The sequence below is a fragment of the Dreissena polymorpha genome, chromosome 2 (assembly GCF_020536995.1).
Source record: "Dreissena polymorpha isolate Duluth1 chromosome 2, UMN_Dpol_1.0, whole genome shotgun sequence".
Lineage (NCBI taxonomy): Eukaryota > Metazoa > Mollusca > Bivalvia > Myida > Dreissenidae > Dreissena > Dreissena polymorpha.
In genome coordinates this window covers 88,510,674-88,527,440 of record NC_068356.1, presented here as the reverse complement: position 1 = coordinate 88,527,440, position 16,767 = coordinate 88,510,674, and the positions used below count along the sequence as shown (strand labels likewise).

Genomic DNA, 16,767 nt, shown 5'->3' with positions numbered 1-16,767 from the left:
TACATGCTTTTGGAAGATAAAATCATGCTTAAACCATAATAAAAGAAAAAAATATCCGTAAACTTTATTTAAAGAAATGGTATGCTTAAATCATATTGGACAATATAAGTATTCGGAAACATTGGTATTATCGGAAGAAAATGTCGGAATTGCTTTCCACAATATGTACCGTCCAGTGCCTGTACTGCTCCTTTTTTAAATACAAACTGTCAATTTAAAAAACATGATAGGATTGCTGAAATTATAACTGCATTGATAACATTTATGCAGAAACAGGTGTAATTTCATTTCCGGACAGCGAAGCTACCCTCTATGTCCACTATGAGGTTTCGATATCTAATTTAAAGAACAGCGTAGATCCTGACCATTGCGAAACGGCTGACTGGTCTGAAGTTAGGCTTGCTGCATATGCAAGAAGACTTAAGTGCATGACGAGACTCGGATGATATATTTGGTAATAAAATGTAATTGGAATATAATGAAAAAATTAAACCCACGTTGTCCGATCCACAGTCGACCACTGTCTCACAGGAGTCAATTGTTTCCTGTACGTCACATTTAAAGCAAATCGGTCCACGGATGGTGACGTCTGGTATAGCTGGAAATATAATTATAGTAAGAACTGTTATTAAATGCAAGTATTTACTACGCTTTTTTGTTTGGAAAAATCTAAATTAATCATAATATGAAGAAAAAGAGTTGAACGAAAAAAACGCGACCTGGATTAAAACAACGGATCTTAAAAGAAATATGCAAAGCGTTATCTCTTAGCAATTCTGGATAATTAAATACATTTTTACAAACGCAATATATATTATTATAATATCTTAAAAAGTTATTTACAGGTGTTTTTTTTAAATCGTTTACTATATCTTTAATTAAAATTTGTTCTGACCTTAAGTATTAATTCGCCTGGTTGAATCGAATGCATTTATTCGTTTTCGGATCAATAAAATGTCATTGCAACCTCGTAAGTTCTAAACTTAATTAACTTTTTGAATTTTTGAGGTGAGGAGATAGGAGAAATAGAAAATTTGAAATAAAAATTAAATAATAATTAGGTCACACATTTTAAATGATGATACAATCCCTATTTCAGTGGACTTTTCAAGGTGAAAAGCCAGCTAAGTATGTTTGCAGCCTAGCATAAACAAGGTAATATCAAACACAATATATATAAATTCAAACTGAAGATGATAGTGAAATATCTGAACGAACTTGTTACCTTAATACAATTGCATCTTACTATAAGTTTACTTATAACCAAAAAAAAATGAATATAGTACTGAGGATTTTAATAAATACATAAACGAAAGTATCATAACTATAGAGTAAGCTTAAACAGTTTAAAAACTATGTCAAATTATACAAGTTCTTGCTTCTATGCAGATTTGTAATTTTTATGCATAAAATTACATGCATTATACGTAAAGTGTTTACCTAATTAAATGATTTAACAATGTATTTAGCTTCCAAAGTAAATTTACAAACAACCTATGAAACCAAAGGTATGTTGACATTTAGCATTTATTTATAAACTGTTATCTTGCGTTATCTCCAACAAAGATATACTTCTGCTAAAACCTCATTTATGCTACTAAAATTAATATATATTTACATTGAATAGTATATTAATAAACAGGAAAATTTAAACGTGAATGCTTTTGCAGAATATTGTAAATAAAAGCAAAACAATATGCGTTAGCTTCAAAGTCTGTGTACAAGGTAAAAGCTTTCCTTACATCTGCATAGTTAAGGAACACTTTACTAACCTATGTTCATTGCGTAGCCTTGACTTCCATTATATAGATAACTTTATATGTTTTACATATGCTTTTTAATCTCTGATTGCATCACATATTGCGTTAAGTGCATATTGTGTATCTATGCATTTGTAATCTTTAAATAAAATATGTAAACAAAACTGTGAAATGCTATGCACATGTGTTAAAAAGGTAGTACATCGCATGTATGAATTCTTTGTCACGACTGCGGAGGGCCGATATGTTTGTATGTATGATATCAAGGTACTCAAATGAATCAAAACTGTGCAGTCAAGTGTTCAATCAACGTTTAATACAAATGTTCAATTCATGAAAAGAAAACTCCGCAAAATGTTATCATGAGATAAGTTCTTGTTTACATATGAAAGTTTTTTCTTTAAGTCAGCAAGTTTCATTTTTCATTTATCATGTTATAATAAAGGACAGAACATGCAACCCAACATAAAATACAATTTAAATAAGTGGAACTCCAGCTGCTGGAGCAGTATTGCATTCTTATTTTATACAATGTGTTGGCCCTTTATTTAATGCAAGATACCAATAGCCCAAATAGTACGAAAAAACACAGAACATAGAAGAATAAAGCTGTGTTCACCGCACTGGAACGGTCAAGGCAAAGCATTGGGCTTTATAACCGCTTTTAGAGTGCTAAACCTCACATTTGGCCCAGCAATATTCATGATAAATATAAGTGTAAATAAAATTTAGCCTCATAGCATTGCAACTCAAATTAAACAATAATAAAAGGGAATTAAAACGCATTCAATTTAATTACCATTGAATTACTCAATGGTAGGAAGGAGACTAGAGCAACAAAGTTACAACTTTTTGAGGAACGATGAAATGAAATTACTTCAAGTGTCAACTACATCTCTTCGTTTTACAAAAAGATTGAAGACTATAGCATCATAGCATTATATTGTTAATATTCCAGATCATCATCATGCTCAACAAGATGAAGCATCAATATTGGGTGTAAAAGATCCATATTACATAGCTTGGTTGTTTATGTGACTGCTAAACAATAAATCAAACAAGAAACGCCCGTCAGAGAGAAAATATTTATAAAGTTTGACATTCTCAACGCTCGGGTTAATACCTTAGAACTGCCAGTGGAAATCATTTAGGTTTAAGTCCTGTTAGATGGTTAGTCAAGCATCACACTTAGCAAAGCATTATTGATAAAACGCATATACCGGTACATCGCAGCGTTGCGATTCAAATAAATAGATTAGCAAAACAGAGTATATAAATGATTTGTGTTTAGTTTCGGGGAAATAAAACTTATTTCTCAGTAAAGGGAAATAATTAAAATGTTCAAGACTTGCAAGACTATTAATGGGATATTAACTGGGGGCTAACGAGGTCCAGGGACCTATAGACGAGTTAATTGTTATTGTTTACATTCGGGATTTTTCGCGCATGCGCACTGACTGGTTGGCAAAAACACTGGTTACAGTAACGTAAAACATGTATAAAGGGCTTTTGTTTAGTCAATTAAACGATAAAAAATCCGAAATAAACATTACAACTCTTATACAATAGTGCAAATATATCATATTTAGTACCAATAAATAAATGTATCATCATATGTATAATTTCCTCTTTATAAAAATACAAATTAGTTATTAGCATCAGAGTAATTAAAACGTGGTCGGAAGACTAAATACTGACAATACCACACAACAAAACAATAAATTAGCCGTATTCTTTTTTAAAGTAAGACTTTAAAAAATGATATTTAAAAACTTATAAAACATATATTAATTTGATTATAACTATAAACGGTGTGGATATTGTTATTGCTCATCAGCGATCGAAAGTGTATTATAAGAGGCGCATTTGATCAATTATAAAACAAAGCCATTAAAAACGGAATACATTACAATCGTTAAATGTTGTGGTAATTTTCTTTTCCATAGAATGAATTTTCGTTTCGTTTCCATTGAATTACAATATTAATAAATTTTAATATACAAATGAAAATAAAACCTGCATCTTGTGCAAATTGAACTGTCTTTGCATGTATATTGAAATCTCTTAACAAGTAATAAGGAGTGATACATTTAACAATCTAGCATTTTATGATAAATATATATATTAATTTAATTTATTTTACACAAATATTGTTTATCCATTGTGATTGCTTGGTTTCATGATGGTGTTACGTGCAATGCAAGAACGTACAATCTTTACACTAAATTGACGAGTTTACATTTGCCGGTACCCGCGGTAAATACATCAATTGTGTAGCAGTAATATTGAACAATATTTTAAATTTAAAGTTATAAAGCACTGTATTATTATGATTAAACTGGCTTACATATAAATACGCATGTTCTTGTTAATCCGTTTCAGACAAATATCTTCTTTTTTTAATATGTTAAATTATTTACTAAAGCAAATGTTACGTATTTTGGCTTTAATATTTGGCTTGCTCAATATGACTGCTCAATATGCCAAGAGATGGCATGGAGGTATCATAAAGTCTGCCACATGTGGTCTATGCAGGGACCCAATTAAAGTATTGGTCACTATGTTTATGACACCGGCATGTTTTCTGTGTAATTGTCTGGGCAGTCTCCGATCATAACGAGATAATAGTTTCAAAATTGGTGTGCACAATTAAATAAAACAATGAGATTTATTAATTTATTTGTTGTGTAACAAGGTAAGTCTGTACAGATATATTAAGATTAAAATCAGTTACTATATGTTGCGCACAAAAAGCGATCTTTTTGATGTTTGTTTTCATCCTTATTTGTGTTTTTTCATTAAATTTAATTTATTCTAAAAGAATTTCCATTTTTGAAATTTTGTATCTAAAATGGACGTGAAGATGCGTTTAGTAGAGATTTTTGTGGTAACCACATAACGAGCTCGTAGATAGTGTACGTTCCACTCCATAGCTCGTTTTTAGTAAACACAAATAATAACAACAATATAATCGTTCCAAAAATGAATTTCCACGCATGCTTATGTTTTATTCAGACATAAATAGTAAAATTATATTTGATACAGTTCATGAGTATCAATGAAAACGATGATAATGTCAACCTTTTCTATATGCGCTTATAAGAATTCCACCTCTTTTTGCCAACCAGTGGGCGGAGTCTAAACTTTGCAGGTGCGTGTGACGTCACGCGTTAACTCGTCTATACAAACAAAGGGATTAGCAACCTCGCGATATCCCGTTACAGCACGCAAAATAAACCGGTGCGCGAGATCAGGGACCTATACTTTAATCTCGATCGATTGGTCCCGGTGTAGCGATAATAAACCGGTGCGCGAGATTTGATAATCTCGATCGATTGGTCCCTGTGTAGCGATAATGCGGCTACACGATATCGATTGCGAGGGATTTCGCTTATTTAACGCGTTACGTTTTTTCGGATTCAAATTATATTATGTTAAATAAACAAGTACCTATTCGTTTAATTGTTGCGTTGTTGATCTCAAAATCAATCATTAATTAGTCTTATTATTACGCAGTATGTCAAATGGGCACCCAATTATCGGACTCTTTGATGAATATTAATTGCCGGTTGTTTCGCCAGGGTTAAATTGCCGTTGTTTATCGCACGTATGTGCATGTAAAAAAGACCGGTCTTTTAATAGAATTAAAATGTTACCATGTTTTGTAAAAAATAGCAACATTATCAAGACATGTTAAGTGCAAACAACTCAAAATGTATAATTGTTCTTTTAACCTCCGACGCAGCAAATTTTCGAATGTCATTTTAATATTTATTTGGACTCCCTTAAGTCATAGTGAACGTTGGAATTCATGGAATTTACTGAAAATGTCTTCTAAACATAAAAATTTCCTTTCATGGGATGACGACATAGATTTAGATTTGGTATAAGGTTATTATACTGATGATGAGGCAAACAATAAATCGCAAGCAAGCACGAAAGAGCTGTGCTATATTTGTCCTGTTTGTGGTGCGGAGTATAAAAGTGTATCAGGATTTCGAGGTCATGTCATAAAAAAACATTAACAGAATTTACGAGGTAATAAATATTGGATGCATTTTTTTAGTTCTGCATTTTGCGTACAAACCAAACAAAAAACAAGAAAGGTTTTCGTGTTTTAGTAGTTCTATATATATATATATATATATATATATATATATATATATACTCATGTTTTATTCGTTTTATTATCATATATATCTCGAACAATCAATATATAAAACAACATTAATAAATCAAATCCTCGCACATGCAAGTAAGATATCCAAAACAGTGGACACATGATACGGTGTAATAATGATGAGACAATTGAATCAGGCATTTACAGTTACTACTAAATAGTGTGTACAAAGGAGTTTAGTGTTTTATTCCTTTAATTATTTTCAAAGAAATGAATATAAAACGTGTTGTAGAATGGTTTTAACAAAATTATGGACAAAGATTTAAATGCAGTTAATAGAACATAAAAGTTTATTCTGACTTAAGCATGTTAAGCTAATCGTCATTTACATTACATTTACAATAACAGCATGCTTTTGAAGTAAATACAAATCATGCATCACTTCGAAAAAGTTCCTTTTACAATATAAGGAATAAACATGTTTTCGTGAGAATGTTAATATTGTTAATACATAGTGACCTGTCTGTACCAAAGTTCATAAGTGAAAAATATAATTATTAAATGACTTTTTTTAAACAAGAATTACATACATTAATATAAAATTAGGACACATATAAGAAAAAAACATGATCCCTGCATATAACTGCATAAAGTATATACTTGCATTGTTTTTTCATTCGTAATTTTTTTTTTAGAACTATAGAATTGAGTAATACTGACAATGTAAAAGCTGTATGATATACCTCTACCTATGCTACACTTAATTGTAGTTAAGTATAAGTAAAATCCCTGTGTTGACAACCTATACTAAAGCAAAACTATAGTTTATGTATAGCGATATGGTTCCTTAGAGTATATAAAGTACAATCATTTTATTTAGAGAGAAATCTATAAGTAAAATTAATAACTCCATCTATATAAACTAGTTAATTTCATTTATCTATATCCCTACATCGACTATCTATGCGAAAAAAAAATAATTGAAAATTCCACCTCAGGATTTCCTATGCAGACATCAAATTTTAACAGTCTTTCCTATAACACCAGAACATAAGCAACGCGATTGATATGTTGTGGCAGTCCAGTCCATATTTGGTGAGATCTCGGAATGCATTTCCGATGCACATAGACAGAGCACGTAAAATCACTCTTAATTTCAACCGATAACTTGATTGCTGTCAGACTGTCATTTGCGTACAACTGTAACATTTGAATTGATTGCTCTAATTCCTTTACAACGAACTGAGATGAAAAATTTTGCAGTTTAAGTTCCACAGCAAAGTCTGAGAAGGTTGTCGTCTCCACCTCCATTTCTAGAAGCCCTGAACTACATTCCATCACATCAGCTTCAGGCGTATCATTGTTTGTCTCCTGGAAGGAGTCAAGCTCATATGTGGAGTCTTCATCAATAGCATAACTATGATCACTTGTGAACTGCACATTTTCACTTTCTGACTGGGTAGAAGAATCTGTTGTAGCTTTAATGTTCACCAGGGGTTCACTGGCAACATGGTTTTCTTCCTTTGGCTGTTCAGATGTTATGTAGTGGTACTTGCGTTTCACCGTAAGGGATCCTCTTTTGCGTTTTCTAGGCATTCTAAAAGCATAAAACAAAACATATTCTAAAAATCAGTTAATAAAATGTTTACACAGTCACCATCATTTATTGAAAACATGGCTTGCCACCATAGGAAGACTAATAGACTATGCCACCTTTTTCCACATTTTTCGAAACGTTAACGCAAAACCTAAACGCAAAGTGTGACGGAATTTCAGACGACCAGACAGATGGACATAAAAATGTACTTAGTTGTATCAACATATTAATAAAATTAATTGAAATATTTATGTAAGAATTCCGATTTTTTGCATTAATTGAATAACAATTATCTACACATTTCAGAAATTCTTAATAGAAGCATTAACAATGTGGAAACAAACTCTTGAAAATATCTCAGAATAAATGTTTTCTCCAATGATAAAGAAATATGACCTTTGCAATTTTTCTATTTTTTTTTCTAGAATAATAGTTATTAAATTTATATTTTAAAAAAAATGGCCAAACATTCTGTGAATGAGAACGATTATATGTCTCGTGTTTTGAGAAAACTTGGCATAATGCATGTGCGTAAAGTGTCGTCCCAGATTAGCCTGTGCAGTCCGCACAGACTAATAAGGACGACACTTTCCACTTTTATGACATTTTTTGTTGAAATGAAATCTCTTCTTAGCAAATATCATTGAAAATTCCACCTCAGGATTTCCTATGCAGACATTTTTTCAAAAAATGCATTTAAAATATGCACCATACATTTCATTGAAATGTAACATTGGTACAAACACAAACAATAATAGAGCTTGTATTGATCAATCCCTAAGAAAAAGCGGAGACAAATGTTAATCTCAATTGTTTTTTTTAAATAATTGATTAAGGACTAATATTGTATCATCATTGAGCTTATACAAATCAAGAACTTTGCAAATAATGCAAATTAAATGTACACCACACAATGCACTGAAGTGTACAATTTGCTAATCCTTAGCATGCTGGGAAATTTGTCGTCTGCTAAAGTGTTGTCTGCTGAATTTCTAAAATTAGCATTTTCTTAGATTTTTTTCACAGAATACTTTCAGAATAGCAAACAGTTTGAATCCTGATGAGACGCCACGTTTTGTGGCGTCTCATCTGGGTCCAAACAGTTTGCAAAGGCCTTTAAAGTTTGATTCCAGCGCTGAAAGGGTTACGATACCAACATGAATTATATAGGGCTAGTATTTACAGAGCCTTGGCCCTTACGCAAAAAGCAATGACATATGTATACAAAACTGAAAGCGGTCTAACAATTAAAAAATGACTAAAGTTATACATGTGTATTGTCCTTTAGCTTATACAAAGTTATGAGTTAGTAAATAATGCAAATTAAATGTGAAACACACAATGCATTGAAGTGTCACATATCTAAAGATACCAACATGATTATCATAGGTCAATTATTGACCGAGCCTTTTGAAAAGAGCATTGACATACACATTCAAAACCGAGACTGGTTAAAAAAAAAAATGACTAAAATTGTATAATCTCTGAGCTAATACAAAATTATGCCTTTGCAATTCATGTAAATAAAATGTGCACCACACAGTTTATTGAAGTGTAACATTTGCAAAAATACCAACATGATCAAAATAGTGCTACTATTGATGGAGTCTATTGAAAAAAGCCTCAACATATGTTGATAACACGTTTAACTAAAAAAATTGAAAAATAACTGAAATTATATCATCTTGGAGCTAATACAAAATTATGCCTTTGCAAATAATACAAATAAAATTAGCATCACACAATGCGTTGAAATGTAATGTTTGTAAAGATACCCATAAGATTAATATAGGGCTAGTATTGACTGAGCCTTTCGAAAAGAGCCACGACATATGTTGATCAAACTGATAGTGATTACAAAATAAAAAAAATGACTAAAATGGTATTATCTTTGAGCTAACACAAAATTATGCCTTTGCAAATAATGCAAATTAAATTTGCACCACACAATGCATTGAAATGCAACGTTTGTAAAGACACCAACATGATATATATAGGGCTAGTATTGACTGAGCCTTTCAAAAAAGAGCCACGACATATGTTGATGAAACTGATAGTGGTAAAAAAATAAAAAAATGACTAAAATTGTATTGCTTTTGTGCTAATTCAAAATCATGAATTTGCAAATAATACAAATAAAATTAGCATCACTCAATACGTTGAAATGTAATGTTTGTAAAGATACCAATAAGATTAATATAGGGCTAGTATTGACTGAGCCTTTCGAAAAGAGCCACGACATATGTTGATCAAACTGATAGTGATTACAAAATAAAAAATGACTAAAGTTGTATAATCTTTGAGCTAATACAAAATTATGCCTCTGCAAATAATACAAATAAAATTAGCATCACTCAATGCGTTGAAATGTAATGTTTGTAAAGATACCCATAAGATTAATATAGGGCTAGTATTGACTGAGCCTTTCAAAAATAGCCACGGCATATGTTGATGAAACTGAAAGTGGTAAAATATAAAAAAATGACTAAAATTGTATTGCCTTTGTGCTCATTCAAAATCATGAATTTGTAAATAATACAAATAAAATTAGCATCACTCAATGCGTTAAAATGTAATGTTTGTAAAGATACCCATAAGATTAATATAGGGCTAGTATTGACTGAGCCTTTCAAAAAGAGCCACGACATATGTTGATGAAACTGATAGTGGTAAAAATTAAAAAATGACTTAAATTGTATTGCCTTTGTGCTCATTTAAAATCATGAATTTGCTAACAATACAAATAAAATTAGCATCACACAATGCGTTGAAATGTAACGTTTGTAAGAATACAAAAAACAATAGTATAGAGCTTTATTTGACCAAGCCTTTTGAAAAAAGCCACGACACACGTTTCTCGGATTATGGAAGTATAAACAATGATACGCATGATTTGGTGAAAATACCCACCGTTGTTTTATAAGTAAATACAAAGCATAGTCGAAAACAAATGAAACAATAAGATGTATCAAACTCAACAAACCTTTGCAATGAATACTTCTGTGTTGGCAACACTTGGTTAATTTGTACTCTTATTATTTCTCGATTGCTTTGTCACGGTCTCGCTTTGTCAAAATGGCGGCTGTTAAAATTTGCCTCGAAGCGCGAAGTCTCGTTGGGTCGCAAGTCTCGTTCCCTTTTGCGTAACAACGCGATAGCTTGTTCTTCGGTTCAGTGAGTGTCTCATCCCTTTGTTTGTATAGGTCCCTGCGAGGTCAAAGCGTAGTCCGTTTTTCTACGACGTCGGGTATATGTTTTACTACGAAATATAGTGTCAATACACATGCCATCGAAATACAGATTGGTGGAAAAGTTGGGTTTTAAACAGGTAAGATTATGCTTTTGTAATAACAAAACTCTGAATTTAAGCATAATAACATTTCATAGGTCTGTTACATCAAATTATGTTCCGACATGTGTCTGGTTTATGCGGTTGAACATGAAATATACCGCTGATTTCAAACCGAAGTCAAGTTTCAATTTAACAAATGCAATTAAGGTTTACAACTGTGTTTAATTGACACAATTTTACAATTTCCATATTGATCTATGTGTCGTTAAGTGCTGGTGTGTTAAGAAATGTGTACTGTGACCCAGTTATCAGAAATAAAGGCTGCATAGTAGTATTAGGCATTATCATGTGTCTGACAGTATACATGTATGTATATACGAATGAAAATGCGTTGAGTAACCTATACATTATATTTGTAGTTCGTTTCACAACCAATACATACTCTGTGCAAAACCTATACATAAAGGGACTTGTAATTTCCTTTGAAACAAAGCATTTGACTGATTAAAATATTGATTAAAATATATGTTTGTAACCTGTTTTTTACTTTAAAATGTTTAATGTACAATGTATCAAAGTAACATGTAGTTTGATGAGAGTTAAGTTACTGTAATTGGCTATTTTAACATAATAACCACCTGATGCATTACTTCAAATAAAAATATTTCGATTTTAGCTCAAAATCAATGTACGCGCATTTGTAATTAGTTTGATATTGAAAATAAGTACATACCATTACTGGATGTTCCGTTCTCTAATCCATAAATACCACAAAAGATGAAACTCGCCCGATTAAGTAGTGTATTGACACAATGTTTCGTAGTAAAACATAGACCCGACGTCGTAGACAAACGGACTACGCTTTGGCCTAGTCAGCCCCCAGTGATATTAACGATTATCTGTTCAACAATTGTTGACGTCATTACTTGACTTACGCTGTGAACCGCATCCCTGGCGGTTGCAATAGTCGCCTTGGCAACACTCAATGCAGGTCTCGTTGTCCCCATTGGTACGCCGAGTGACCGTGGAGTTGTGAGCCCTGATTGATCTCGGGCATCGCTTTGAAATAAAATACAATATTGCCATTGACGAAATGATGAATACGGAAAACGTTTCATCGTGGCAAAGAAAACAACCTGTGTAACGAGCAATTACAGATGCTTCATTTTGGAGTGCGAAGCAAAGACAAGTAACAATACACAACGACAAACACATCAAATTACTTCACGATACTTAATTAAATGCCGTGTCTTGACTGAGTCTGTGTATTGTTTTTCCACAAGATGAAAATAAGGCTTAGTTTACACCACAAGTTTGATTTCGCCAATGGATTTAAGTGATTTAAAAACTATTTTCTTTCTTTATGTAATATCGACAAACGTATTATTAGACATTCGTGTTAGTTATCATGACGTTGGTTTCTGTTTTAAATGTTATTCAGATGTGTCTTTTCTGATAGGGTATCAATGGTTTGTCGCCATGCATTAATTGTGATAGTAGATTCAAGTACAGAACATTCATACTACTTTAACTAGTAATATTACAGATAACCTTAATGCTATACCACCATTAATACAACTTCTTTTCATATACAGTCTCGGGCTCGGTTGTGTTCCCCTTTTAATGTTTGCAACTTGACGTGAGTATTTGACTATCTGATATGTGAGTTTAATCCGGGTTCAAGTCATATTCTTTTTAAGATTGTACATACATGTTTTATTTTGTATTATAATACGTTGTTCAATATTTAATGCGCATGTTCCTACTGTGACATTGAATTACAATTAATTAGAAATCCTTTTTTTGAAAATAATGTTACTTGTGAAGTGCTTCGATACATTTGAATTTATATTACATACGGTGTCTTCTTTATTTGGTAAACGGTTTTCGAATAATACTACATAAGTCTCCCGGTCGTAGTTATATTAAAATCACCGGAAAATGCATACCGGTAGGTTGCTTTGCGCTTAATAGTGTACGAACATCGATATTTTTGCGTAAAGACGCAGTCTTCTCAAATGTTTATTTTAATTTTGTTGTGCTAATAACATCCGATTTGATAGTGTTCTCAATGTTACTACATTTTCTTTAGCGCTTTGATTTGATCTTTGTTGTACAAGCATGTTTAACATATTGCTACTGGCATACGTGTGTTGGCATCCCGTGTCATAGATCATTTGTTTTGATGCGTTACTTACAGACGTAGCCTGGCAGCCCATATCATAGAACAGATGCCCTCCACCGGAAAAGATTTGGGTCACGTGACAAACCTAAATTGACGGAACAAATTAACGAGTAAGTAGAAACATGTTTGTTGTTTAACGGTTTAGATATCAAATAGAAGGACTTTATACTAAAATTTGTATTACAATTTTTACGAACAAAAGTGCATAGTCTTTTTCTATTTGCACTAAGAGTTTAAAGAAGTTCCACAACCAGCATTTCCATAGGACTGAGCATTTCTCTTTAAGATTTCATTGTATATTAGTATACCCGGGGATATCATATGTTGAACAAATACGGGGTGTTTGATGTTGACAATTATTTTCCAAACCGATACCAAAATACTAATAAAATCAGATTTCTTTAAACTGCAATTGAATTATTAACATTAACAGTCGATGGTGTTTTACTAGTAATGGCAACATTATTGTTCGTCTATAGTTTGGACGGCAGATACATACTGTATAAGTTGAACTGAGTTGTACCTCACCTCGTGTTCTGCACACTTGATTACGTGGTTACAGTCGCTAGGGGAAGGTAGTCTCGAACAGTCCATGCACATTGGACCCGAGGCAGCGCCAACTGTACATAAAACTAAAGCTATGATAAAGTACAAAACCGTCGAACAAAATAAATATTTCTGTAAATTTACATTTAGGTAAATTTACTCGTTGTTAAATTAAATTGTAATATGTTATAAAGGAATTAAGAGTGTTGTTAATATGATTTGATTTGAATTCGTATCGGACCTGACCGAAGATTGAGATGCACACCATGGTGTGTCTTGTTTTGTAACAGGAGTCATCACTTCAACGCGAACGAAAAGTAATAGTTTTTCGGATTTTCTGATTTGCAGCCTTCCCAGTAAAAAAGTACTTACACCAAGACCGATTTCTAAATCAATACACAACCCAAATGGATGATTCATTTGACGCTTTTGCAAAAGAGATTCGGGAGTATTGTCCGTAAAGTTTTTTTATATAAAAACTTCCAAATTCATAGGGATTTTTTTTACTTGAAAACATGTAAGTAATTTCCCATTTTAGTTTTGTCTGATAACTTTTGACTAGAATGGAAGACATTTATCGCGTAATACATAACATCAGTTACGATGCTGTATGCAACCGTTTTGCTATACATGTATATTTAGGTGAGGGGATATTTTAAAGAAATGTGTTTGCATAAAATGATGGATTTAACCAACTTACTATATACATTCAAAAATAGCAGATGCTATTTTAGCAAGCTTTTTTATTTCTTTACATGGACAGGGACCTCTAATAGGTGCACGTTAAGTGAATTTTGGGAGGCGCTTATAATTAGAATCAGTAGGTAAGAGATTATTCTGATTTTCAATTTACGACCACAGAGTTCTAACGCAAGTGTGTAACCACATATCTTTGATACGCTCAATCAAATGGCAACACCAACGGTATATACGGACCCATTTAACGACCTCTCGGTGGTTCACATAATCATGCGGGATATACGTTATTGTTTATTTGCGTTGAAGGATTAACAGTTTTGCGAAATGAGAATTATCAAAATAAATCATTGTTTAAAAACGTAATTTATGCCTTATGTTCAGAAAGGGACCGTTACAATCCTGACACATGTACACATACCCGATAGTATTAAAATATGCAAAATCGATATTAAGACCAACAAAAATGAGTGTGTTACGCTTTCCATCAATAATTTCACAAATACCGCGTAAAGAGGTATCGGGTTTTGACACCGTGAAAGGCAAACAATATTTATAACCGTTTTCTTTGCATTTTTTCTTATTTCAAAATAGTTCAAATGTTACAATTTGTCATGAAATTTATTTAATTACCTATTAGAAAAACAAAAACATTGGAACACATCAGTTTTACAAGGAAATACATGGTATACATACATTGTGTCCAGGTCAGACTAATAACACCAAATACTGTAGCCATTAGAAACATATTTCGCAAACAAAATAACAACATAAGATGAATACTTTTTCATAATTACATTCCATTTACTGTTCTTATTTGTGTCACTGTCCAAGTTTAAAAGGGTCATTAACATATATTTTGGAATTGAAAAATATGCAGAAATTTTACTTATATAATTTAATAATTGAAACTTTGTTTCTATTTTGGGAAGAAAAAAAGTGTCCATAAGACACATATTTGTGTCCATAAGACACATATTTGTGCCATATGACACATATGATGCATTTTTTAATGGTCAAACATTTACGTTTCGATTTCATGATTTTACAAATATATGCGGCAATTCCTTTAAGGTAATTCGACAAATGTGTACATTGATGTGATAACGACGCGACATTACAGGCTGCCACCCATTACAGACCACGAGCTTTGTGTACTGTTTGCCGATGAAAACAATTGCTACTTTCGCGGACCTTTTGGGATGACAATAATTGGAGAATGGAAATTAAGCGTGTTCGGCGTGTATATACAGAGACGCTTAATCATGGTTACTCCCGAATGATTCAAGAATACAATTTCGACGAAATCTGAATGTTTCGGTATCGCTTTTCGACGATCTGAGACCAGCTTGCCGGTAATTAAAACGCGTTTGCAACGTTTAGGAAACTAAGATGCCTGATCGGAATCAAAACAAAGAGTTTTCAAATAATACTGGGTTTCTCTTGCGTAATATAATATAAGACGACGTACCCATTTTTACATAAAAGCATTTTACATCAGCACCTGACAATAAAAAATACGAATATATTTGAACGAAACAAAATAAATTACATTGACCTTTCTTCCAATCAAATTATAAAAACGGTGACCAACTAGTATAACAGTATCTTTCCATTTCAAATAAAAAAAAATGTTGTTGCATATACATTCAATTAAGGATAGGGATCAATTTATTGTACAGTCTGTAGGTCAAAAATAACAATTAAACATTTTCATTTGCATAAATTTTGTCTCAGCAATCATATCATGATGATATTGTGTTTAATATATTAATCAAGCACACCCACCTTCGTATTAAAATAAAGAATGAATGAAATTTATTCCTGCGGGTATGTATTTAATGCTATTTAGAAAATAAAGACGAATATTGGTCTCTACTTACAGTAACATAAATACTCAAAATCAACGGATATTTCGCAAAATATTTCGTGAAATAAAGTTTACCCATGAAAAATCAGTGTTCCTTATAGCAGTAGCCGAAATGCCAACGCTAGATGTGGTTTGGTAACATATTTACAAAATGCTTAATTTTATTTTGTATGGCACAATATATTCAATGTGAATTTCCCGCCATGATATATATTCATTTGACGCATAAACACTAATATGGTGCATGAACATGTGTTGAATTTATTATTCCACAAAAACAACAAAAACATAGCATTTTGTATATTGTTAAATCTAAGTTACATACCACATCTAGCGTTCAAATTTTGGCTTGAACTATAAGGAACACTGAATGTGTATATGTAAACTTTAATTTTCGAAATCATGTACGAAATATTCGTTGATGTCGAGTGTGTATGGGCTTTTAATTATAACATCGATATATTCGTAAGTGAAATGTTGCTATAAGCTTAGGAGCGTTTCACGCTGTTGAATTGTGTTCTTAGTTGCAAAGTAAGATATTTTATTGTATGCCATCACAACACAATTAATTCCATATGCCAATATGCCTAGAACGAAAAGATATGCCCATGTATGAACGTGAGTACAAGAGACAGTTGGTATTTACATTCTTATCTTTACTGTACTAAATGGAACCATGACAACGTAGAATATATGTCATA

The 16,767-nt window shown here is 32.1% G+C and overlaps 2 protein-coding genes across 19 annotated transcripts in view; one reads left to right on the top strand and one right to left on the bottom strand.

The window, feature by feature from the left end:
• LOC127867975 (exocyst complex component 7-like) overlaps nt 1–16,767 on the top strand; it is a 166,145-nt gene that overhangs the window by 106,907 nt on the left and 42,471 nt on the right. The gene's annotated exons all lie outside the window — the stretch shown is intronic.
• The window catches only part of LOC127867973 (uncharacterized), a 67,681-nt gene that overhangs the window by 37,390 nt on the left and 13,524 nt on the right, over nt 1–16,767 (bottom strand). For 8 of the 9 annotated variants that reach the window (XR_008043826.1, XR_008043825.1, XR_008043828.1 and 5 more), the window contains exons 7-10: nt 13,483–13,574; nt 12,968–13,039; nt 11,705–11,828; nt 498–598 (exon numbers count right to left, since the gene is read on the bottom strand). Coding sequence is in view for 5 of the 9 variants with exons in the window: in XM_052409508.1 (XP_052265468.1) it covers nt 498–598; nt 11,705–11,828; nt 12,968–13,039; nt 13,483–13,574 (389 nt within the window). In the remaining 4 variants the exon portion in view is untranslated. The remainder of the gene's footprint in view (nt 1–497; nt 599–11,704; nt 11,829–12,967; nt 13,040–13,482; nt 13,575–16,767) is intronic. The other variant, XM_052409506.1, reaches the window with a different exon arrangement.